Genomic DNA, 25,012 nt, shown 5'->3' with positions numbered 1-25,012 from the left:
TCCCGAGCGGGAAAACAAGGCGGAACTGTTCGAAGCGGGATGACGGCGCTTTCGCAAAAGGGTGGGAACGTCTTTTCTTCAATGGTTTGTTTTCTCTTCCTTGCGATTGCGCAATTGGTCTCGGCAAGCCGAATGGGAGAAGCCCTTGTCGTCCGTCTGTAGTCCAATTGGTAAAGGTGGTGGTCGATTTTTGGTCCGTAGGCGCAGCGTTTGACTGCGGCTCAGCCCGATAGGCGGCTGGGGGGTCGTCTGGGTAGGTTGTCAAAGATTCCCGTAGCTTGCGGTTATTTGTCCAATCACAGGCAGGTGCCTTCAAATCACGTCAACGAAAATTGGAAAAGAGGAGAATGGGATTGGGTGGTGGAGGGTGGGAAAAGTCAAGAAAAAAAGGTTCATGGTCTGGAATTTTGGGCACCCAAGAAATTAAGGTATGGTAAATGCGCCGCGGAAGGGCGCGAGCAATGTCCAGTTGTTTTGCGGCTTTGGTGGGGGTGGTTTGTCAGTTTTTTTTCCCATTTTCTAGCGTTGTGAGACTTTTTTCTTGCGCGGTTACGCCGACGATGGACGATGGAGGGGTAGAGGAACAGAGGGGGTTGATTAGAAATCACATGCGTTGCTTAGTTAGACAGTTTGGGGGTTAAGACTTGTCATGTTTCGATTTTTTCCTCTCCCACTCCTGCGCGCGCCCTGTTCGGTTCTTGGTTTCCTATCTTAGCCCATCCATTGCCATCTTACGTGGGGTTTTGGCAATTAAGTAGATTATCCCCCGGAATGACCGAGTCGGAAGCCGTGCGACAGCAGCGAGGGGTATCAGACTTGATATGGAGAAGTCTCGGTCGTTGTCCGGCGTTCTGGGGAACTGGACATCTCACAACGCTGCAGATGTTGATTTGCACGCTGACATATCTTCGGTCTTTGGTTAACTCTCCCAAAATGCGCTTTCCGCGGGCGGCTACTTTGAATACCGTCAGCCTATTCAGTCTTGTAGACGCCCGCCGGCCTTTGGGCAAGGTCCGGGACTTCTTCAGTCCCGTCAACAAGTGGATATATCGCAGATCGAATGTGGGGTAGCAGCAAAGTTATTGAACAACAGACACAAGAAACAACTTCCATTAAAAAGGTTTGAGGTAATGCACTTAACATAGGAGCCTGAGCTGGATTGAGCATGGGGCTGGGATTATAATCTTATCATCCTCATCTTATCATGTTCACTTCACCTATGTTTACTCAATTTAAAGCTCTCGGCTTGCCGCCCGAAAGGTGGGCATGTTGAACTTCGGCTTCGAGCCCGGTTCGGAAGGTCAAGCCGGGGCAAGACTTTCCTCACCCAGACTCTTAAAGAATGACATATTGCCTGTTTGCCCTGCTTCTCGCGATGCTTCACGGAACGTGCAACCCCTAGCAATTTATTCTCATGTCATGACATGAAATTGATACTCCCACAAAGTTCACGTGAATGAAAAGAACACACTTAAGGTTCGCCGATTAATGGTTGATTTTTCCCCTCCCTTTTGGAGTATAATACAAACTTCCCAGGAAAAACGATCTGTAAAGGAAAGAAGAAAATAAAAGTTCGCAAGAGCAATAAGCAAAGCTGCCGAACCCAAGCCGTACCCCGGTTCCGGTCCCAGTTCCTCTTCGTCTCAGAGAAAACGCGGTACCTCGTTCCGTATATGCAGTTTCTTCCCAGCGCCCTCTTTCATCGAACCGTCAAACTTGTATAGCTCTCTTTTAGCCGACGAGATACGGCGCCTTGAGATCGATCCGCCCCTATGATTCCGTCTCCGATGCCAGAAAGGCCATCTTTGGCTACCGCAAAGACTCCTAACGCGAGTAAGGATGGAATCCCCGGTTGCTGCTACGTCCACCACCGCGGTAGTTAGCGCCGGGTCTGCCCGCGTTCTTGGGCCCTGTAGGCGCGTTGGCAGGCGGGGCATGCGCAGGATCGGGTGATCCCTGATGGGAGCCACCACTGTGAGAGCCACCACGATGGCCGCCTCTGAAGCCTCCCCGGCCGGCCTGGTTCGGTTGGGGAACGTCGTCGTACATGCCCTCCCACGATGTCGGAGCACCGCCACCGCCGCCCATGGCATATGCGCCAGCCTGGTTGTACTGGTCGCGGGGAGCACCTCCGCCGCCGCTGCTGCCTCCCCGACGTGGTCCTTGTCCGCCGCCGGGCTGCTGTGGCGGCTGGCCTCCCTGAGATGGGTCGAACATTTGCTGCTGAGGGCTGAAGCTGCCGCTGGGTCCAGACGGGGGACCGCCCTGCTGGCCCATCTGCTGCTGCATCTGTTGTTGCATTTGCTGCATCTGCTGCATCATTTGAGGCGTCATCTGGCCCATCATGCCTTGCTGACCGTTGCCGCCTCCACCGCGGCCCATCATTTGGTTCTGCATCTGCTGCATCTGCTGCATTTGCATCATCTGCTGCATCATGGCCGGGTTCATAGGGCCCATGCCTCTACTCATAGCCATTTGTTGCTGCATCATAGCGAAATACTGCTGCATGCGCTGGAAGTATTGTGCCATAACTTGGGGCGTCATGCCCCCTGCAGCACCCATCTGGCCGCCTCCCATCCCGCCTTGTCCACCCTGGGCACCGTCTTCGCCCTTCCTGAACTTTCCGCCCCGCCGTGCGGCTTCTTCTTCTTCGCGAAGATTGCCACGCGGCTGAGCCTTCTTGACCTCAATCGGCTTGCCGTGAATCTCCAGACTGGTGCTGAGGCAGGCATCAACGCCGGCCTCGCTTTCAAACGTGACGAAGCCGAAACCGCGAGGGCGGCCGGTGTCCTTGTCCATCATTAGGGTCGCGTCGACTACACGGCCGAACTGGGCGAAATAGTCCTTGAACTCTTGATCGGTCGTATCTTGACTGACACCACCGACGAAGATCTTGCTAGTCTTTTCTTGCTCGTCGCGAGGAATTGCTCGCTTGGGGTCAATCTGGTTGCCATTAGTGTTCAGCTCGAAGTGCAATCGGCTTAGGAGAATCTCACGATCTTGCCATCCAAAAAGTGTTCCTTGACCATAACGATGTTCACCGTCTTGGCGTCCCTGAATGTCAGGAAGCCAAAGCCTCTTGATCGTCCGGTGCTGCTGTCTCTCATGACGGTGCACTCAACAACCTCGCCGAATTGAGAGAAGTAGTCCCTTAGGGATTCTGGCAGCTATTAGAAAATGGCGCTATAGAAGCGGACACAACGTAGACTTACGATCAGTCGTCTCCCAATTAAGGCCACCAATAAACATCTTGCTACAGACATGAAAACATTAGTCAATGAATCGACTCAAGATTCAGAACTCTGAAAAAGAAATGCATGCGACTATGATCGTGTTCTGGGCAATGGAAGTATTATCCGGACATCGAGACAAGGACCAATGGCCAATGAGAGTTCCCGCCGTATGGCTATAACAGAGCAGTCATCCTTGAGACCATTTGAGTTGGCCGAGTCGTCTGTCGCCCATCGATAGGCTGGCCACCTTCGCCTTTTCCCCCTCTGGTAAATACAGGCTGAGAGGCTTGTAACAGCCTGAGATCGCATTTCTTGGCGTTGGTGCATTGGTATTTTGATCGATGTCTGTCATAACATGCTCCTTGACGGGTACCTCCTCGCGGCCAGCGGCAGATTCAGACAGCAATCCGTTGTTCTGAAATCATCATAGAAGTGACGTGCATGGGTTGGTTTCCATCAGCATCGGTGCCTTTGTGAAAAGGCCGAGGATTTCAGGTTCCAGCCGCAGCCAAAATGATTGTTGAGGGCGAGCAGCGCTAGCCAGCCACAAAAACTCTCTCACGACTGGGGAGAATTGCGGAGCGGATAGCCTGGTCATTGTCGAATTTTTCGTGTCTTTTGCTATCGTCAAGTCTCTGCTAGCTCTAGCTTCGAGCGCTATCCGCTGCTAATCTTGCTACAGCAGCCAAAGACCGCAGGATGTTCTCTCTGCGACTGGGCTATAGAAGGTGCACGAGGGTGCTCCTGATCTGACTGACTGATGACTGACTATCGTCGGCATATCTCGGTGATCTCAGGCTGCTTTTCCAGCTGACTTTTTGCGCGGTACCTCTTTATGGCTTCTCTTTCTTGCTTTTCTTCAAGCTTCTCATGTCTTCTCTGAAGTTTTCCTTGACCTGCTTGATGGCCCTGAAGAATGTTTCCCAAAACGTGGCTGGCCAACGTCTTGTATTGATGCCCTCTCTTGTCCATCCAAGTTCCCAAGACCAAGAAGGCCCAATACGAGTAACCATGGGGCAACTGATGCCCGAGTTCCCTCAAACCGCAGCAAAAGTGCTTCAGATTAATCCAGTCGAGGTATGCGTCCCAACTATGGGTGCATGGGGAATGGTTTGTGTAGCAAGTGCAAAAATCACGTAGTTGGCAAACAAAACTTACCCGTCTTCCTTGGCACTCGGGTTCTTGGCCGTGCTTGTCGAGTACGTGGATTCTTCTTGCTTGTTGCCAGCAAACCCATTCGAGGGCGGCGCATAACCAGTGCTTCCACCACCGCCGCCGCCGCCGCCGCCGCCGCCGCCGCCGCCATCGCCACCTAGGTTGAAGTCTACTTCATCATCGTCATCCTCTTCTTCGTACTTCATTTGATCATCACCACCACCACCACCACCATATTCCGGCTCAGACTGGGGAGGTGGTTCGGCATGTGTCTCGACGCTTGGTTGAGGAACGGCGACTGGGGCAGGAGGCGGCGCGGGTTGCTGGGCGGCAGCTGGCTTCGCTGGGGTGTCATCATCGTAGCTGTAACACGTATCAGCATGTCTTTCACGGTGACAGACGACACTTGTAATTACTCACAGATCGGCGAAGAGGTCTTCCTCGAAATTCTCGGGCTCGGTCATCCTGACGAGTGCTCAGTCAGTGTCGAGGATACTTGAATCGGCGAGTCGATGCAGGCGAAGGCGAAAGGAAATGGAGAGTAAAGAACGTGTTGTGTTGTTGCGGAGAAGTTGATGGGACAAGGTCGCCGTGTACGCAACAGCGCTTGTTTGGATATTTCTTAGGCAAGAGCCTGAGTGAAAGAGGAGGAAGGTGGAGCTAAGACTGTGGCGGAGCCAATGGGCGTGCTCAATCCAATCAGAGCTACAAAAACTGGGGGAAAGACAGAAAGGTCCAAGCATCGGCAAAGCTCGTGCGCGCTCTGCCATACGGAGTACGGACCTGCGATGTGTTGGGTCCCGTACCTGAGTGGGAGGAGTCACGTGACTGGGTAGCAAGACTGGCTTGCTGCGGCATGTAATGAGATGAGGAGAGTTTGGTAACCGCATCCGTACAGTTAGACCGTTCATGCAAGGTACCGCAATGTTCGTTCTACCATTTGCAATAAGTGAATACATCCCTTGCAAGAATCATCTTCTTAGGGAGTAGTTTCTTGCGGTTTGCTTAGGCTTCCCCAGATTCCTTCCCGCCTCATCAATATAGGGTGGAAGAAGCATCTGCGCTACCATTTAGACTTGCACCTCGGCCGCCACAACGACGCAGTTGAAACCGCATCCTTCAGCCACAGTGACCTCCTCCCCCCACTCCACTTCAACTGCTGCTCAAAGCGGCGTGCGGTACACTAATGTGAGGCAAGGGTCCGGCCACTGGTCACTTGTTCGGAGCTCAGGCGACTCGTCTGGCGCATCTCAACACCAAGACACACAATGACACGGTCTCAATAGAGAAGTATCACCATGTTCTCCTCTTCAGGGAGTGGGAAGAAGCCCTCGCAACAGGTATGCTCCCCCAAACCCCTGCCCGGGCCTGTCATCGCATGCTAATTGCCCCGCAGCAGGAGATGGTCCAAGTCGGTGGGTTTCGTCATACCTCTTGAACTCGAGCTGCCCGTTGCTGCATAGCCTCGGCTCTTGAGACTAAACTCGGAAATTCCTGGCTAACGTTGATATTTCGTTGACGGCGCAGACCGCTCAGAGTACGTTGCCTTGGCTGCATCGCCGACGCAGTTTGGAACTGACTTGGGGTAGTTCTGCATCGCCATTTTGGAAGCCGCCCCCACGCGAGAACGCATCGAAAAGAACCGGTCGCGACCCGAACCTGGTTGTCGGAGCAGCCTACTCTCATGCCGATATTCTTAAATTCGATTCACTGTGCGGACTCTTACCATTTTGGAGTCGCGCCGACACCCTCAGCTAACTTGAGCCAGCAACTTGTCCAGCTCCTCCTCCAGACCGAAGACGCCTCCTTCCTCACACTCTACCAAAGGCCGGCCTAGCGATGCCTCTCCCCCCTCGCGCCCACAGTCGGGCCTGTCGTCCCCTCCGATCAAAAGTTATATCAATTTCCTTTCCAACACCAACGATGACTGGAAAGCCGACGAGGATGAGGAGGACATGATGGGGTACGAGGACGATGATGGTGACGACTTCGGCCTGCCAAGCCTGTCTAACTTGAAGCGACGAACACGCAAGAAAGCCGCGCAAAATAGGTCAGATCCCAACGGAGGTCTGTCGCCCTTGAACGACTCGTTCGGTTTAGGGTTACACACGAGGAGATACTCGAATAGTGCGGACATTGCGATCGAAAGACCTGCGCCAACCTATCCCATGCCGAAGAAGAGCGAGGGCAAAATCTTGCGTCCACAGTATAAAGAAATTTTGAGGGGTAAGTGGTGTCGCGTGATGTTGGAATGGACCGTGCTGACTGCGACAGACCCGGCGAACGCGCTGCACCTAATCGATCACCCAGTCATACCCGACGATGCAACACCAAAAGAGATTGATGCTGCGAATTCACGAATTACTCGTATCAACAAGTTCAAGAAGCTCCTACAGGCCTCAACAATACCGCTACAGGAACTTCGGCAACTAGCTTGGTCCGGCGTTCCCCAGGAGGTTCGTGCTATGACATGGCAACTCCTGTTGAGCTACCTACCGACCAACAGCGAGAGGAGAGTCGCAACTCTAGAAAGAAAACGTAAAGAGTATCTCGATGGCGTTAGGCAGGCTTTCGAACGCGGCAGCAGTAGTGGGGGAGGTGGCACCACCCCGGCGGCACCCGGAAAAGCCAGAGGTTTAGACGAGGCAATTTGGCATCAGATCAGTATCGACGTTCCAAGAACGAACCCTCACATCGAACTTTACTCGTACGAAGCGACGCAGAGATCTCTGGAACGAATCCTGTACTTATGGGCAGTGCGACACCCTGCCAGCGGCTACGTTCAGGGCATCAATGACTTGGTAACGCCGTTTTGGCAGGTTTTCTTGAGCACATACGTCGCAGACTCCGATATTGAATCGGGCATGGACCCTGGTCAGCTGCCAAAATCGGTTCTTGACGCTGTAGAAGCAGATTCATTCTGGTGCTTGACAAAGCTGCTAGACGGTATACAAGACCACTACATTGTGGCCCAGCCAGGCATTCAGAGGCAGGTTGCGGCCCTCCGCGATCTCACCGCAAGGATTGATGCAGGGCTGGCGAAGCACCTCGAAAAGGAGCACGTCGAGTTCATTCAATTCAGCTTCCGATGGATGAACTGTCTCTTGATGAGAGAGATAAGTGTAAGGAATACGATCAGGATGTGGGACACGTACTTGGTGAGAATATTCCATCAACGTCTGATTACTGGCACCATCTAACCACCTACAGGCCGAAGAACAAGGCTTTTCGGAGTTTCATTTGTACGTGTGCGCGGCTTTCCTGGTCAAGTGGTCAGACAAGCTTGTCAAGATGGATTTTCAAGAAATAATGATGTTTTTGCAAAGCTTGCCAACAAAATCTTGGACGGAGAAGGACATTGAGCTACTACTGAGCGAGGCTTTCATCTGGCAGAGCCTCTTCAAAGGCTCGTCAGCTCACTTGAGAGGACAGCCAAGTCGCACGCCTTCAGCAAATATGCAGCTGTAGTTCCTTCTCCAACCAGATGTTTGCGGTTCAAGTCAGAGACTGGGCATTATTGAGAGGAGAAAGGAAAGGGGAATGCCATTTAGGCGTACGGCGATTGCCAAGGCAAACATGTAATCAAGGCATTGGCAGCGACACCCTGCTGGCCTATCCCGGAATTGATCCATGGGATTGATGCAACCTACAGTGCAAAGCACAGTGAAGAAGCCCAGCACGCACCCGCCATTTTGATTGGGTTTAACTCGTTTTATGTGCTGAGCGGAAGCTATCCCTGCAGCTTCGTTCCCCAATCAACGCGCCTTCCCCAGAGCTCGCGCGTCACACCACAGACTGACAAAGGCTGCCAATTCTCTTTTCGCAATTGCCTTTCTTACCTCGTTCATCCTGTTTCCCATCGTCCACAAATCTTTCTGCTATTTCATCCTTCCAATTATCAATCAGCAACATCAACCCAATTCCCACAATGGCCGACGCACCCGAACAGCCTACGATCGCCGCAGAGGTCCCTATCGCAGAGGCCCCTGTCGCAGTGGCCCCCGTCGCCGAGGCCCCAGCTGTGGAGGCTGTCGCAAATCCAGAGATCAAGCAGGATGCGCCCGCGCCGACACAACAGGACACGCCAGCCACGATCGGTGAAGAGTCTGAGGAGGACGTCAACTCCAAGAAGGTCACCCTCGCCGACCTGACTGCCAAGGGAACCGCTCTGTACGCAAAGAAGCAGTACGAGGAAGCTACCGACTGCTTTACGAAGGCTGCGGAGCTGCAAGATGAGATCAATGGCGAAATGCAACCTGCAAATGCTGAGATTCTCTTCCTCTACGGTCGCAGTGTGTTCAAGGTTGGCCAGAGCAAGAGCGACGTCCTCGGGGGTAAGGCCGCTGGTGAGAAGAAGGCGGCCAAACCCAAGTCCAAGGTCCCGAAGAAGACCACTGCCGAGCCCATGTCGACCAAGACGCCAGCCGAAACCGAGGCGCAGAGAATAACTGAGGAGGGTGTTGCGATTGTTGCAAGTGAGACGAGCGGAGCGAAGCCCGAGGAGACTGTCGAGGAGAAGAAGCCCTTGTTCCAGTTCACTGGCGACGAAAACTTTGAGGACGACTCGGATGAAGAGGAGGTAAGCTAGATTCCGCTCCTTTGGTCTCGGGCTGAACAAGTCTCGCTCTTTCATCAATGAGTTGATTGAAGACTTGCGATCCAGATTCGTCGACGACTGTCAATTGGAGCTAACCTGTTATTAGGCCGAGGGTGACGAAGAAGAAGAGGAGGAAGATGACGATCTCGCTGTTGCGTTCGGCGTGCTCGACATGGCTCGCATTCTCTACAGCAGACAGCTGGAAGAGTTGGAGAAGGTGGAGCCTAATGGCAAAGCACAAGAGCAAGTCGATGGCGAGAAGCTCAGCATCAAGCATGTCAAGGAGCGCCTTGCGGATACCCATGATCTTCTTGCCGAGATTTCCCTAGAGAATGAGAGGTAAGCACCTGCCGAGGTACCCTGCACTAAGGCTTCCGGCATTAACAGAAATCAGATACCCCGACGCCATTGAGGACTCGCGCAAGTCTTTGAAGTACAAGAAGGAGCTGTACAGCGAGGATTCGGAAGTTATTGCCGAGGCGCACTTCAAGCTTTCGTTGGCGCTTGAGTTCTCATCCGTAACAACCACTCATGAGGAGGGTGAGCAAGGAGAGAGCAAGCCTTTCGACGAAAAGCTTCGCGAGGAGGCCGCAAATGAGCTGGAAGCAGCCATCAACAGCACCAAGCTCAAGCTCCAGAACAAGGAAGTTGAACTCGCGACCATGGCATCTCCGGAAGACAATGAGGTCACCCGAGCTACGATTACCGACGTCAAGGACATGATTGCGGATATGGAGCAGCGCGTGAGTAACCATACTTTGTCCTCGACGGTACCTTTACTAACCATGCACAGCTCGTGGAACTTCGTAAGCCACCAATTGACGTCAACGCTGCTCTTGGTGGTGAAGGCTTGGGCGGAATCCTTGGAGCGGCTATTGGTGAATCTGCGGCTCAAACACAAGCTCGCGTCGAGGAAGCCAAGAAGACTGCTACCGATCTTACTGGCCTTGTACGCAAGAAGGCCAAGGAGGAGCCCAAGCCCGAAGAAACCCAGGCAAACGGTGCAGAATCCAATGGCACGAAGCGCAAGGCCGAAGAGCCTGCGGAGGAAGATGACTCATCGAAAAAGACCAAGGTCGAGGAGGCCACTCAGGCCTGAATACCCAGCGATCATGTAACATTGGACATTGGCGAAAATGATCTCGAGGGCGGGGAATAAAAGGGTCTGGGGGTTCGTTTCTTCAAGGTATTCAGGGCAGAACTGTACAATAGCTAGCGCTCTGGAAGGCAAAGGAGAACATCTTGCGCTTCACCACGGTATGCAATATGACTGGGTCACAATTGCACTAAAATTGGGTTGCATTTGACGCATCTTGTCTTCCCCTGGTGGCTGTACATTGAGTGATTGAATGTGTCGCATGAGCGCGTAGGTAGGTCGAGGTATCGGTAAAGGCAGGCGCGAAAGACCCCTTGCGTTTGACCGCCTCAGCCCCGCCCCCGCCAAAGAACCCCACCACCATCCAGCAACGACAATTTACCACCCTCCAAAGTCGCTCCTGAGTCACCTCGAGAGAGTCACGCCGACGTAGCTGCAAACCATCCGCAGTCCCAAGGAACGTGTAAGCTGTACTCTTCTCGGAACGCGTGTGTGGATTGCCTTTTTAACGAGTACACTTTACTATAGTCCGCCCCGCCAACCTCCCTTCTACCCCCACCAAAAGCTACAATCATGCTCGACCTCCAAGATTTCATCAAGGAGCGCGGTGGTGACCCTGAGAAGATCCGCGACTCCCAGCGCCGTCGCCATGCACCCGTCGAGATTGTCGACGAGGTTATCGCTCTGTGGGATGGTACGAATTTCCAATCCAACCAGGCCTTATGCCCATAGCTGCGCGCACATCGTAGGAAGGACAAATGTGGGCTGACACGAACCTCTCCGGAGCCGAATAGACCACCGCAAAACCCAATACTCTGCGACGCAGATCGGAAGCGAGATCAACGCTGTGCAGAAGGAGATTGGTATGAAGAAGAAGAACAAGGAGAACGCCGACGACCTGCTCAAGAAGAAGGAGGATCTCCAGAAGCAGAAGAAGGACAAGGAGGACGAGGCGACAGCGAAGCTCGTCACGCTCAACGCCAAGGCCAAGAGCATCGGAAACTACGTTCATGAGTCCGTTCCAATCAGCGACAACGAAGACAACAACGTCACGGAGCGCGAATGGAAGCCCGAGGCCGGACTCGGTGCCAAGACTGAGCAGACGCTTAGCCACCACCAGATTGTTACCAGACTCGCAGGCTACGACCCTGAGCGCGCTATCAAGCTTGTCGGTCACAGAGGATACTGCTTGACCGGCTACGGACTGTTCCTGTACGTTCTTGACCAGAGGAGAAGAAAGGGTGAGGCTTGCGGTAGCGATAGAGAAGCTGACCCCCGCGAACAGGAACCAGGCGCTCATCAACTACGGTCTTGAGTTCCTCTTCAACAAGGGATACACTCCTAACCAGCCTCCCTTCTTTATGAACCGCAACCAGATGGCCAAGACCGCCCAGCTTGAGGATTTCGACGAGGAGCTGTAGGGCGGACCCTCCAATCCGAAATTCACTATTTAGTGTTCTGACAGATTCTCCAGGTACAAGGTTACGGGTGATGGTGAAGAGAAGTACCTCATTGCTACCAGTGAGCAGCCCCTCTCCGCACTTCACAGCGAGGAGTGGATCCAGGGCGGTCAGCTGCCCATCAAGTACGCCGGTTACAGCACATGTTTCCGCAAGGAGGCCGGCAAGCAGTACGTTCGAAACCCCGCCAGATGACGCTCTTACCCCCCTCTGTAGATTTTGACTAACATGATGTATTTGTATAGCGGCAAGGAGGCCTGGGGCCTGTTCCGTGTGCATCAGTTCGAGAAGATTGAGCAGTTCATCTTCTGCAAGCCCGAAGACAGCTGGAAGCACTTTGACGAGATGATTGCCGCTTCTGAGGAGTTCTACAAGAGCCTGGGTCTTCCCTACCGGTAGGCTACATCAGACCAGAGTTTTGGGGCTTGAAAGCTGACTTATAATTATAGGGTTGTTTCCATCGTCTCTGGTGCTCTGTAAGCAACCCTTTATATATTGCCAACTATGGAGGAATACTGACATATTCAGGAACAACGCCGCCGCTAAGAAGTACGATTTGGAGGCCTGGTTCCCCTTCCAGCAGGAGTACAAGGAGCTTGTGTCTTGCTCCAACTGTAAGATCAAATTCCTACGCACACTATGGTTCAGCAATGCTAACATGGATGACAGGCACGGATTACCAGACCCGCGAGCTCGAGGTCCGTTACGGTGTCAAGAAGGCCAAGGAGGTGAGTCCCATCAAAGAAGCTATGGTAGTTCTCCTAAACCGGAAATTTGCTGACATTTTGCCCCACAAAGGCGCCCGGTGGTGGCCGCAAGGAGTACGTCCACGCTCTCAACGCTGTAAGTTATCTCCTCTGATGCCACTTTTGGTGTTGCGTATGTGTCGCTCATACTGACCACAATAAAGACCCTCTGCGCTACCGAGAGAACCCTCTGCTGCATCATGGAGAACTACCAGACGCCCGATGGCTTCAAGGTCCCCGAAGTGTTGCGCAAGTACATCCCCGGTCAGCCCGAGTTCCTGCCCTACGTGGCCGAGCTCCCCAAGGAGATCACTGTCGTTGCTGGCCAGAAGAAGAAATAGATCACGCCACTACGTGTGAGCGTGGAGGTAGATGGTGGAGAATGAAGAGAAATGACGCTAAGTTTTTGGTGATGAACTCATGTCCTGACTATGGTCTCCAAAGAGATCTTGAGAGAGGTCGGTTGGGGAATGGACTGGTGAGACAAAACTTTGAAGATACATCCAGACAAATAAATCTGCTTTACAACGATTCCGTGGACCGGTGACGATTTTGAGACCATCACATCTTGCGTCACCTTCATCACAACCTTGATAAACTTACCTGTCCATAAGTCGACTTACTTGAGCCAGGGAAAAAAAGTTTCTCGTCCTCGTCGAGCTTATAATATATGCGTAATTGACGGCATGATATTCTCTCCATCTATTTCTCTAAACCAGGACTATATTATGGTAGAACTTTGACTACAACCTCGCGGGCTTTGGCTTCCGCAAGTTCGCCTTGGTCCACAAGCGGACTCTCCTATTCTATCCCCGGCCTAGAAATAGCAGTCGATTGGGCCAGGGAATTAAGATCTGCCAAATACGAGAAAACCCCGCCCTTTCCGTCACGACCCACAACCGGTTATCTCGGTGTCGTATTGACGACCACCCATGGCAATCGGACTTTGAACTCTTAAAATCACAGCATTGTCGCACAATGAATACGGTCTGGGGCACGTTCGGCTTTAGAGTCTTTCCAAGACTTGTCTGTCCGGAGAGAAGCCGCCCGATCGTCTAGTTGACGATGCGTCTCATCGCCCACTTCGCCGCGGCAGCGGCTTGCTGTCTTGCTGTAGCTACCTCCCAAGCAGTGCCGAAGACGTACTTTGTCGAGCTGTCCACAGATTCCGCGGCCGAAGCGCTCAGCATCAGTCCGCATGATCTCGCCAGCAAGGCCGCCGAAGCGTCTATTCCACTACGAGTGCGATATGAGTACACCGACAAGAGTGTCTTTTACGGAGTATCGGTCTCTCTGGACGACGACTCGGACAGTGAAAAGTTGCGAGCTCTTCCGGGTGTTCAGAATGTTGTTCCCGTCCAGAGCGTAGCGCACCCTCATAGCCCAAGCAGTAATGTGAAGAGGTCCCCTTCCAGCGGCAAAGGCCACGAAAACCACGCCACCCGCAACTTTGAAAGCAGCAGAGAGCAATCCAAATCTTTGCTCTCTCGGAGGGCGGACGTCGACTGGAATAGCCCTCACGCCATGACGGGTGTCGACCGCGTTCACGCAAAGGGCGTGCTCGGCGAGGGCGTACGCGTCGCCGTCATCGACACGGGAATCGATTACCTGCACCCCGCGCTGGGAGGATGCTTCGGGAAAGGCTGCAAGGTCGAGTTCGGCTACGACTTTGTCGGCGACGACTACGGGTTCAGCAACTCCACCCCGAACCCGGGCCCGGATCCGAGACCGGGCTGCTTTGACAGCTTCCACGGCACTCATGTGGCGGGCATCATCGGTATGGAGGTTTCCTCGAACGCCTCCATGTTTCCCGGTCTCGTTGGTGTTGCTCCCAGGGCGACGCTGGGCATGTACCGCGTCTTTGGGTGCGATGGGAGCGCGTCGGACGATGCTATTGTTGCGGCTATGCAGAGGGCCGTTGAGGAGGGTGCCCATGTTGTGAGTATCTCGATTGGAGAGTTTGGAACCTGGTCGGGTTATCCCAGGTCGATTCTCCCTGCTGCCGTTGCCGCGTTGAGAGCAAAAGGCGTCGCTGTTGTGGCTGCTGCCGGCAACTCTGGTACGCAAGGCATGTTTTCCATCAACTTGCCGGGCGGAGCTGATGACGGGCTCGGCGTTGCGTCTGTGGAGAATGCAAAGTTTCCAACGTACCCGATCCGTGACTCGAACGGTGCCGAATTTCGCTACGGAGCATTGCATGCATTCCCGGAAGGGGAGTATCCTGTTGCTTGGGCCGGGAGAAATACGTCGGGGTACAAGTTTGGCTGCTCGGCTTCCGATTACCCGCCAGCCAGTAGTCTTCAGGGGCCAATCTCCGACTACATTGTCGCCGTCAAGAGAGGGCCTTCTTGTTCGCCGACGCAGGTCCAGACGTATGCCTCTGCGGCAAACTTCACTCGTGTCATTACGTACCCGGATCCTACCATCGATGATGTCTTCATTGAAGGCCACGCTGTGCCAACACCGTCTCTCACTGCAGATGGGTACGTCTACTCCATGGGCAGCGTTATCGACGAGACGCTCTCGAATGCGGCCAAGAGCACCGGACAGTACAAGTTGCTTGTTGAGTCCCAGACGCCTCTTCTGGTGGATCAAGTCGGTGGCGGATCTCCAAACAACTTCAGCAGCCTCGGTATGTCTTTCTATTATCGCAGTCAGCTCTTCTTGATGTATTGACTGACAGTCACCTAGGACCCAACGCCGACTTCGCGTTCAAGCCCCAGATAGCCGCCCCAGGGGGAGCGGTCCTAGCCACGTTCCCTCTCATGGAGAATAGCGGCGGGTTCGGCATCATCAGCGGCACGTCCATGGCGACGCCTTACATCTCTGGTGTATATGCTCTGATCAAGTCACAGAATCCCGACTTGTCTGTCGAAGAGATCTTTGAGCTGATACAGACCACTGCAAAGCAAGTCAACATGGCAGACTATGAAATGATGGCGCCTGCAATTCAACAAGGCGCGGGTCTGGTTCAGGCTCACAAAGCCGTGTTCCCGAGAACAGTGGTATCTCCAGGGAAGTTCAAATTGGTTGATGTCGAGGAAGCTACTTTTACCATCGACAACCCGTCGGGAACCGACATCACCTACAGCTTCTCCAACGTGCCTGCTGCTGGTGCAGCGCCATTCTCAGAGGGTTCAAGCCGCACCGCGCAAGTCGGTTACATCCCTTCGTCCTTCTCAGCCAAGGTCGACTTCGCGAGCGGGAGCCAAGTCACCGTCCCAGCCGGCGGCTCCGCCAACGTCACGTTCTCAATCACGCCCCCATCCTCACCAGACGCCAGCCTCGTCCCGCTCTTCTCCGGCTTCATCGGCATCTCATCCTCCTCCACTGACGAGAACTTCACGATCCCGTACATGGGCCCAGCCTACAACTACAGCAGCACGCCCGTCGTCGGCCTCAACAACATCACCGCGGAACAGCGCGCCAACGCCCTGACGCCGACGCGCGATCCCCTCTCAGCCCCGCAGGTCTTTGCCAACGGCGATAAGGCCGACATTGGTAACTACCGCGCCTTTTCGTTCCAGTACCCGGACTACCCGGTCGCGCTCTTCACCTCGCTGCAGCCCGTGCGCAAGTTCCGCTTCGATATTGTGCGCGCGAGCACGAACTTCACGCCGACGTGGTACGGCTTCGATCCTAGCGTTAAGTTCGATAACCTCACGGAGACGTCGATGAAGGAGAATGGCACGGTTGCGGGCGTTGATATACTCGGGTCCAACATGATTCAGGATGGGTGGCTGCCGCAGACGAGTTACCAGGCTGGGTGGTCTTATAGCATCCTTGATGCTACGGCTACGATAGGATTGGGATTGAAGAAGGGGTCGTACCGGATTTTGCTGAGATGGCTCAAGTTTTACAAGGATGAGGAGGATCCTGCGTCGTGGGATAGCTGGATGAGTGGTGTTGTTGATGTTTTAGAGGACGTTTTTGAGCCAACTATTCCGTCATAGACTTTGAGCTAGGTATTTATGGGTTGTTGGTGTGCATATACATACCAATAAAATCCAAATGTTCCATGAGCTGTCGTCTCACACTAGATATATAGACGCGAATCTGACAGGACTCAATCGAGTCCCGATACACCTGTAGGATTTAGCAGCTCGTCGGGTCCGTCTACTATCCTTGAAACTCTGTTAAAAAATTTGGTTGAAAGAACTTTGCTTTATTGTGGCTGTATTTCTCGGGTGTATGTTAGTCTCGCGGATGTAAGAGATGATGTGGCAAATAACATAGCTAGGCTGTCACCAAAGTAACTATGCTCGTGAATGAAATCGGATAGAGAAACTAGCTAAGACAGCACGCCCAGCTTGCCGTGGCCTGCTCACGCTACTCAAACTCTGACCATTTCAGCAATAACTGCCATATCGTCATCCACGTATTCGAACTATTAGACTGAGCCATCCCAGCCTGCATCTGATTCCGAAAAGCTGCACTCGTTGCGCCCGCCTCCGTCGCATGCCATCCAAGTTGACTATTCCCATGCTCGTACCCATCTGTCGTGCCAGACACCACCTGTATCCCCTCAATACCTTGGTACGTAACACTCATGAAGCCCGCATGCATAGCATTCATCATCTGCATATCCTGCATTTGGCGAAGCGCCTGGACCTGCAGCACAGTCTGCACCCAAACCCCGTGCCGCACCCTCGAAAACTCAATCAGCGCCTCCGCGTTGCCCGCCTCGCACGCCTCAATCCACTTTTGCCGCATGCGCGGGGAATACAGGCAGCACATTCTCTTCTCGACGACGAGGTCGTTGTTGAACTCCATTGTCAGACTAGGGGGAGGTGGCGAGCTCTCCTGGCAGAAGGTGATGTAGCACTCTGGGCAGATTGTGCAGTCGTCCCACCCATACCAGCGGCGGTTGTCAACGAGGTTCTCCTTGGCGCAGTGCGGGACGCCGGCGAATTTGCGCACGAAGACGGAGTAGCGGGACCAGACGCCGGTCTCGACGGCTTCGGCGTTGCGGTTCATGTGGTCGACCCATCGCGGGGCCGAGGACCGCTCGAAGCTGCAGAGGTAGGTTTCTCCTGCTTCCTCGCTCTGAGATTTCTCGTAGAATCGGTTCAGTCCGAATGGAGTGATGAAGGCTGCATGGCATGGGGCACAGATCCTATAGCCGTCACAGCCGCCGCCGGTCAACGTGTACCACGTGCCGTTGATGATGCCCCGTTCGGTACACGGTGGGCAGGAGAGGATGACCTCCAGAGCACGGTAGAGAACGTTGATGTCCTGAAAGTCCTTGGCATCTGTGAGTGCGACCTCAGCGGGCAAGCCATTCATGCTGCATGTGATGGGTGTAGGCTCCGTCGTTGTATAGCCTAGTGCGGCGTCCATCCAGTCTAACCCTGTGTGACTCGGCACATGTGGAATAGACTCAAAGTCCTTATCCAGTGTCGTCAGAGCCACATGTTTCTCGTAGCACTTTTCACACATTTTGAAATCCGGATGCCGCTCGCCGCGCAGTCGCATCCAGCGTCTGGAGGAGGGCGATACGGGCCCCTTGTCGCATTCAGGCAGAGCAATGTGCTTCGCTGCTGCTTCTACCCATGAGTTCCAGCCGTCGACTCCTGATTTTGAAAGTCTGACTATGGATCGACTCATGAAGGGGAGACAGATGTCGCAGGCCCAGACGGCATCAGATGCTTGGGGTGAGTCGTGCGGAACAAATTTGTCACGGAACGATGTTGCCAGCACGATATCTTGATAACAAGCCTCACAAGATACGAAGCCATCGAGTCTGTCGTCAAGCGGTTGGTACCATTTGATTCCTGCTGAGCCATCGGCACCCGAGACTCCTTTGCAGTCCAGGACATCGAGTCGAGCTGTCATGAACTCCCGCAGAGGAGTGATATCTCTGCGCTTGAGACACTCGGGTAGCAGGAGTCTGGTGATTCGGGGAGCATTGAACCGACAACGTCCTTCCGGTTGCCTGGTGCGTATGAAAGAGCCTCCCAGGGGTGTCTGTGCAAGGCACCTCTCGTGGCAGTGTGTGCAGACGAGGAAGTTTGGTATGTCTGATATATGATACCAGTCTGTTTCATACTTGACCTCTCGGTCTGCTGGGCATTCCCAAACAACTGCGTTAGGTTCCCCATTTTCGGTGACACGGGGAAGGGCTCTTTTGTAGTCGTGGAAGTCGACAGCGTCAGGCGTCGGAGGGTTGCTCTGCGATGAAGGGGCTTCGCCAATGCTGACATTGCCGAGGATTGTAGAAATTTGGTCGACTAAACTGGCTGCCGGTACTTCCTCGTGAGAAACATGAGCGACCTTCTCGGCAATGTGGGGTTGAGAAAGTGGGCAGTCAGCGGTATTGACTTCTATCAGTGAGGTCGAGGGATGAATAGCGCCTGCTGTAGGTCTTCCTGGCTCTTGCGTAGCTTCAATTGGGCGAGAGGTCCCTTCCTGGACAAGTTGAATATGCTGCTGATGCTCAGGAAGTTGTTGCAGTGTTACCACAGGCGGTGTGTGAGTTGCTGTTGAAGCTGCAGGTACAGTGTGTTGCTGAACGGCGGAATTGGGATTGTCATTCCCATAAAAGATGGCACTGGGTGTCGGCATGCCAGATGGACCATCGTTCCCGGGGGTTTGTGGGATATGAGCCAGATAATGAGGAGATGAATCACTTTGAGTCTGTTGACTATACTGATCTCGTTGCTGTGACAGCACAGCTGAACTATGAGATGGTACAGGATAGGCCTGTTCCTGAGAAGGGGGCGGGTGATAGTAGGGAGACTGTGCTGGTGGAGTTGCCAAGTTTCCTATTGGGCTCGGATGCTGGTAGTAAGATTGCTGAGTTTGATGGTATTGAGCGCCGGGAGGATGAACGGGAGAAGGAGACGATGGTGAAGGGTTATACGGCGGGTGGTGGTTCTGAGCGTACTGGACCTGAGGGTTGTAGGTAGGTTGTGAAGGTGTCACGCCCTGCGAGACGAATTGGGTGAACTTGGCTCTGGCTTTGCTCTTGAGTCCATGGTAAGACTTGACAACTTTTTCACTGTCCGAAAACAATGAGGTCGCCTGTTGCAGAGCACTTGATAGACTAGGACTCTGGGACGATGATGGTCCTTGATGAGGGTGCGTGTACGTTGCTGAGGGTGAGTACGGCTGGGTGTAGGGAGGCTGGCCATTCGAATAAGAGCTCTGAGGAGTTGGCTCAGGTCGGCTTGCGGAGCTTGGTTGATGATAATTGTGACTGTTGGGGGGGCTCTGATGGTAAGAAGGAGCGCCGTATGTGGGCTGGTAAGTTTGTTGAGGATGTTGACCGCCATATTGAGGACTTTGCACAGTCTGAGGTTGTTGGAATTGCCCTCGCGAATAGTCATGGGGAGGAGAAATTGCTGGCATCGTTGTTTCCGGGCGTGGCGGAATCGGCGGTGGTGGATTTCCAGCTTGACCTGGCGGAGGTGGAAAATATGGTTGTCTGCTGTAATCCATGTTTGTCTTTCGTTGCTCAATATCACGACTTGGGGACGATGTCGTGTTCAGCATCCAAGAACAGATATGAGAGGGCAATCTGGGTATCTTGATATTCTTGGCTGTCTGAAACCGTTACACTAAGAAGAACGATCAAATGTCTCGAATGCGTGACCGCTATGTTCAGCCGCAGAAGGCTCGGCATGAAGTTGCGCCGTCCAGGGCGGTTTTGGAGTGAAGCTGAAAAGGGACTGTAGCAGACGACACCAATTAAATGTGTCACACAAAGCCATCGCATTACTAGCGCGAATGCAAAACCTGGAGTTCGGCCAACCATGGAAATTGAGAGATGGGAAGCTCAGAGACATTTTATTTCTGTGTTGAGAAGTCTGCCTTATGATCCAGATTGTCAAACTCAAGAAAACGCCTACCGGTCATTACGCATATCATGTGACTCTTCAACCTTCGCTTCTTAATCTCCTCTCCATGTACGAAGGAATTTACTGAGGCTGCCACGACCTTTTTGGATTCCTATGCTGGTCGTGTAGTTGACCAAGAGTAGGTGGTGTCCATACATCTATCCTACACGTTCACGACGAACTCCCCGTATTTAAGAGAGGGCATAATTCACGTTTAAATCTCAATTTTATTAGTAGTCACGAATTCCATCAGCTTGATTAAACTCCACGTTTCATTTGCGTACGACCGAATCTCCCGACATCTCAAACCTCATCTCACTTAGTTTCGAACCCTCGGCTCCGAAGCATCGAGTACTCTCAACAAACAGTTCACTCGATGGCTCGGATACATCTCTCTTGTAGACATGTATCTCTTTCCCATCGTTCGCAGTGATGATCGCGCCTAATTCTTCCCCTCCCCTCTTTTCATTAGTCCCCCACCGCCGCCAGAACAGAAATCCCGCTAATCCTACTACAAAGAGCGTCCCAACGAATGTCGCTCCGACCGCAATACCAGCCACTGCGCCAGTCGATAGCTCATCACGGTCCAGCTCTGATGTGCTCGTTGCGCTCGGCGTTGTCGTCGGTGATGCAACGGATGTCCACAATGTCGAAGATGATGGTGAGGCCGACGACGAGACTGATGACGCGGCGCTGGGGGTGATGTTGAAATAGTGGGACGCAACACCTGCACCAATGACGCCAACAGGCAGAGTGGCCTGCAAGTGCAGATAGTACACGTTACTCAGATCCGGGCTATGCCAGGGCGGAAAGGTATGGAGGGAGACGTTCCACGCCCAGCCAAAGGGCGTGTGAGATTCGTCTACTGTGAATCAATCGGGTAAGTAAAATGTTTTGACTTCAAAAGCCGTAGAGCAAGCAGGATCTGCGTTGGGCTCACTGCTTTTACATTAAATTGACTAACCAAACAAAAGGGCAGCGACCTCGTCCTCAGGTAACTTTTGAACGAGGTATAAGTCAATGGAAGGGTCGCTAGTCTCCCATTGGAGTTTTACTATCTCGCCCAACGTATACTGGGGGTTGTCTCGGAAGTCTCCGGCGGGACCGGAGCCCGGTGGTCGGTAGAAGGTGGACCCCCCCGTACAGTCCCGAAAGAGGAGGCTCAGAAGAAGAAGAAGAAGGATAGAGGCGATCCGCATTGTGGAAAGGGTTTTTGATTCCGACGCTCAATAGGCTCAGTAAGTAGACGTAGAGAAAAAGAGAGCAAGGGAAGAGTTTGAAAGAGCAGACAGAACGAATAGTAGAACGACCCAAGCACAAGCAGCATGACTATTAAATACTTGAATTATTCTCTGAAGGAGAGAAAAGGTACATAGGTTAAACGCGGCAGGTGGCTTGCACGATCAGGCTGGCGAGAGTCGAGCCAAGGATTTTGCCGCGCTTCAAGCATATAAATCACACAACCACTTCCAACAGCATCGTTACGCCAAGCTGCGGGAACCCGCTTGAGTCTCCAACACCCAATGGCATGTCAAAGATCGACAACCCTGATATAAGTTAGCAGAGCCGGCAAGCACGTTGGTGGCAATGAGACAGCCTGAAACTCCGTTTTTGGTCTGCAGCAGCAGGCTCTAATGTCGTCCGCCGAAATAAACGGAAAGAAGAAAAAACCTGGAAACTGGTATGAAGCCCAAGGCCCCTGCATCACGCATGGCCTGCACCACGGACTCATTGGTCCTTACGTCGGAGTCTTTCCTTCCTCCACTTGCGTCTGTAATGTCAAGAGGGTTTTGGTTCGAGAATGAAGCAGCTCGGCAAGCGAACTCGAAAGCAGTGAGGAATCTCCAGAACGAGAGAGCTGTCATTTTAACTCTTTCTACCTGACCTGAGAGGCAAGCTGATGGGCGCACGGAGTTTGCATCTGACTTCATAGTGTTTGAAACGATTCTGTTTATGCTAAGAACGTAAGTAAATAAGGATAGGATGTAGGTTGGCATGAGGTAGGCGTACGTGTGCTGCGAAGGAGAGCTACGCCTTTGCGAATATCTCTGTACGTAATTACCCTGTAGTAGTGCATACTAGCATTTACGTATCTCTTTGAGTTGGAACTGTGACGAAGGCTAAGGTAGTTTAAGATACCTTGGAGAAATCTACGAATTATTATACTCTGCTCTGGAGGCTATGTAAGTGGGTATGAGAAAAAGCATACAGGCTCAAACTTCCAAACTCCCACTCCTTCTACCATAAACCCATCATTACCGCCTGTGCACTTCCTCCTCCTCCTCAGCAGCAACCTCATCCCCATCAATCCAAATCTCATGCCCGTCTCCCTCCCAAACAGCCCAACTCGCCATCACCCCCAAGACAGCAACACCAGCCAACCCCCACCATACAGCACCCACCACTCCGCCCTCGAGCCCCCGTCCATAAAGCCACCCGCACAACACGGGCCCAATCGTCCTCGCCGCACTACTAACACTCTGCCCGAGCCCGTGAATCGTCCCCAACACAGACGGGTGCGGCGTACAGTTGTTAATCAAAATCGTCTGTCCCGGCAGCGCAAACGTCCGCCCCAGAACCTGGAAGAGCAACACCCCGACAATAGCGAACCAAATCGCCGGCCCGCCCTTCGGCCCCGGCGGCGGCGCGGCGTCGGTGGTGGGCACGACGGCGAGGTACGGCACCAGAAAATACGTCACCGGGAAGAAATACAAAAACAGGCGCCAGGCTTTCACGGTGCCGAGGTGCGCCGACAGGCGCGGGTACACGAGCAGCTGGAGGCTGATGCCGATGACGCCGAGGATGGCCATGGCCATGCCGACGGACTGCGGTGGCATGCCGAGCCCGCCGGAGAAGCGGAAGGGGAGGTGCTGGGGGGAGGCAGAGGTCGGGGTCGAGAGGAAGACGAACCAGAGGGCGTTGAAGGTGCCGACGTGGAAGGCGAGGAAGAAGTGCGCGGAGAAGGTCATGAGGACGTTGCGGGTGAAGATGCGACGGAAGGGGAGGCGGTGGCGGTATCGCGGGCGGGGTTTTTGTTTCGGTGGTGGTGCGGATTCCGGGGAGAGTTCGACGTCGACGTCGGTTGTGCTTGCGGAGCTGGAGTGGAGGGGCGTGTAGGCTGCGTCTGCGTTGCTATTCAACCCTCTTCGTCGACGAGCAATGATTCTACGGACAAGGGAGGCGATGCTTGATCCTACGCGGGATCCGAGGTCCGGGCCCTCTTCGCGGAGGGCGTCGTGGGTCTCTTCGAGGCAGAGCCAGACGGACAGGGCAGCGCAGGAGAGGAAGATTGCACTGAGCAGGTTTGGCGTCGCATAGGGGTACTTCCGGAAGAAAGCAATATCCCCAAATAAGGAAGGGTAGCTCCCTGCCGGATCGGAGAGGATACCTCCCAAAATGGGCCCGATGATGACACCAATGTTGAAGGTCATGGGCAGCAGGATGAAAGCGCGGGCCTGGAACTTCTTTTCGCGGACGATCTCGCTAATCATTGTCCGCAGGACGCCGACGTTGCCGTTTGTCGCGCCGCCTAGACAGCGGAAGAAGAGGGCCTGCGCAAAGGACTGGGATAAGCCGAAGCCGATGCAGGAGAAGCAGGTGCCGAGGAGGCCGATCATGAGAACCGTCTTGCGGCCGAAGCGCTTTGAGTCTGCGAGGCGGCCCCAAATCATGGCTGTGATGAACTGTGCTGCTGTGAAAGAGGCGTGGAGGATGCCGGCCTGGCTTGAGATTACGGAGTCGGGCAGCGTTGGGTCGAACCATTTGAGTTGGTAGAACATGTAGGACTGAAGACGGTGTTAGCGAGTGGGAAGTTACTCTCAAGACAAACCTCTCCCATACGGAAATGCGCGTGAGAGCACTTTGGATATGACATGTTCCGAAACTTTGCGCCGAAGGTACTTGATGGAGCTTCGAGAGATACATACCTGGAGAGAAGTCTGGACAAGAGGCTCACTTAACCTCGTCATCGTAATCACGAACAACTGCTGCTTCTTTGGCAGATCGCGCCAGGCCACGGGCGGTGGCTTCTCAGGCTTTTTGACGAGAGGTAGCGGCGGAGGTTTGGGGGGCGCATTTGAGAGTGGCGCATCGGCAGCCTCAACCGCACCATCGGTCTGGCCCAGCATCATTGGCGTGTCCTCATCCGCATCGTCGTCCGAGTCCGAGTACTCCCCTCTTTCGGTGTCGGCATCCTCATCATGATGCTGGAGCACCAGCTCGTCCTCTGTGCGCCGCGACGACATTGTGTAGGAGCCCCGGTGCCGAGGTTTTGGTATCGAGGTTACACTCCACCGTTGAAGAACGACCGGGAATAATTGAGGGTGTATCTCGTTGGCCGTTACGAGTGAGCACACACGTGTCTACGTCAGAGATAAAGTGACGGAAATCTCGTGTATTTTACAAGTTTATGGGTGCTTGCGAGACACACGAAAAGAAGAGCTGGCCTTACATACCATCCGGCCAAAGATGAGGGGAGGCAAGAATGCTGACAATAGGTTGTTCCAGAGATGAAGTTGGAAAAAGCTGGGCCCAAGTACAAAAGATCAAATAGACGTCGGGGAAACTCCGCCCAGGCCGGCACGGGATCGAGCCGTGCGGCAACAGGCGAGCGCAAGAAGAAAAAAAAAAACGAAACGGAAGCAAGTTGCCGCCACTTATCCTCACAAGGGCAAGCATGTAACAAGAGTCAGCCGCTACCGCTTGAAGCTCTGGTTCGCCGCGCCAATTGATACACACACTTTATAAGTTCTTGGCAGGTCGCGTGTCATTCATGGTTGCGGCTGAGGTACTTAATTGACCGCTTCACGCGGGTACGTCACGACGGTGAAAAGTCGTAACTTGGCCGAGCTCTCAACGGCCGATCCCGGCGCCGGGAGACCGGGGCGT

The 25,012-nt window shown here is 53.6% G+C and overlaps 8 protein-coding genes across 8 annotated transcripts; 4 read left to right on the top strand and 4 right to left on the bottom strand.

Moving 5' to 3' along the window:
* Positions 1-1,824: 1,824 nt before the first annotated feature.
* On the bottom strand, positions 1,825-4,852 carry CTAM01_03715 (nuclear polyadenylated RNA-binding protein; the record flags this gene model as incomplete). Its single annotated transcript, XM_060519747.1, has 5 exons — positions 1,825-2,943; positions 2,997-3,160; positions 3,213-3,253; positions 4,392-4,751; positions 4,809-4,852. The coding sequence occupies 5 exons, from the start codon at positions 4,850-4,852 to the stop codon at positions 1,825-1,827; spliced, it is 1,728 nt and encodes a 575-aa protein (XP_060385953.1).
* Positions 4,853-5,586: 734 nt separating this feature from the next.
* CTAM01_03714 (GTPase-activating protein gyp1) lies at positions 5,587-7,856 on the top strand (the record flags this gene model as incomplete). The annotated part of the gene is made up of 5 exons (XM_060519746.1): positions 5,587-5,728; positions 5,916-5,925; positions 5,978-6,100; positions 6,157-7,546; positions 7,599-7,856. Coding segments are annotated over 5 exons (1,923 nt in total), but the record flags the coding sequence as incomplete, so codon positions are not given.
* A 460-nt stretch (positions 7,857-8,316) lies between these two features.
* Positions 8,317-10,084, top strand: CTAM01_03713 (histone H1-binding protein; the record flags this gene model as incomplete). The annotated part of the gene is made up of 4 exons (XM_060519745.1): positions 8,317-8,967; positions 9,092-9,324; positions 9,380-9,728; positions 9,779-10,084. 4 exons carry the CDS (start codon positions 8,317-8,319, stop codon positions 10,082-10,084), a joined length of 1,539 nt encoding a protein of 512 aa, XP_060385951.1.
* Positions 10,085-10,654: 570 nt separating this feature from the next.
* Positions 10,655-12,628, top strand: CTAM01_03712 (seryl-tRNA synthetase; the record flags this gene model as incomplete). Its single annotated transcript, XM_060519744.1, has 10 exons — positions 10,655-10,775; positions 10,876-11,293; positions 11,367-11,498; positions 11,556-11,711; positions 11,787-11,936; positions 11,991-12,017; positions 12,070-12,155; positions 12,211-12,269; positions 12,340-12,384; positions 12,452-12,628. 10 exons carry the CDS (start codon positions 10,655-10,657, stop codon positions 12,626-12,628), a joined length of 1,371 nt encoding a protein of 456 aa, XP_060385950.1.
* Positions 12,629-13,352: 724 nt separating this feature from the next.
* CTAM01_03711 (peptidase) lies at positions 13,353-16,240 on the top strand (the record flags this gene model as incomplete). The annotated part of the gene is made up of 2 exons (XM_060519743.1): positions 13,353-14,919; positions 14,979-16,240. 2 exons carry the CDS (start codon positions 13,353-13,355, stop codon positions 16,238-16,240), a joined length of 2,829 nt encoding a protein of 942 aa, XP_060385949.1.
* A 376-nt stretch (positions 16,241-16,616) lies between these two features.
* CTAM01_03710 (uncharacterized protein) lies at positions 16,617-19,637 on the bottom strand (the record flags this gene model as incomplete). The annotated part of the gene is made up of 1 exon (XM_060519742.1): positions 16,617-19,637. The coding sequence occupies one exon, from the start codon at positions 19,635-19,637 to the stop codon at positions 16,617-16,619; it is 3,021 nt and encodes a 1,006-aa protein (XP_060385948.1).
* A 1,067-nt stretch (positions 19,638-20,704) lies between these two features.
* CTAM01_03709 (uncharacterized protein) lies at positions 20,705-21,324 on the bottom strand (the record flags this gene model as incomplete). Its single annotated transcript, XM_060519741.1, has 3 exons — positions 20,705-20,818; positions 20,872-20,990; positions 21,090-21,324. 3 exons carry the CDS (start codon positions 21,322-21,324, stop codon positions 20,705-20,707), a joined length of 468 nt encoding a protein of 155 aa, XP_060385947.1.
* A 1,056-nt stretch (positions 21,325-22,380) lies between these two features.
* On the bottom strand, positions 22,381-24,369 carry CTAM01_03708 (major facilitator superfamily transporter; the record flags this gene model as incomplete). The annotated part of the gene is made up of 2 exons (XM_060519740.1): positions 22,381-23,910; positions 24,052-24,369. 2 exons carry the CDS (start codon positions 24,367-24,369, stop codon positions 22,381-22,383), a joined length of 1,848 nt encoding a protein of 615 aa, XP_060385946.1.
* Positions 24,370-25,012: the final 643 nt, after the last annotated feature.

This window comes from Colletotrichum tamarilloi, assembly GCF_030869305.1.
Source record: "Colletotrichum tamarilloi strain Tom-12 chromosome Unknown Scaffold_8.1, whole genome shotgun sequence".
NCBI classification, from domain to species: domain Eukaryota; kingdom Fungi; phylum Ascomycota; class Sordariomycetes; order Glomerellales; family Glomerellaceae; genus Colletotrichum; species Colletotrichum tamarilloi.
Note: the sequence above shows the minus strand (reverse complement) of the source record. Positions and strands in the feature narration are given on the sequence as shown.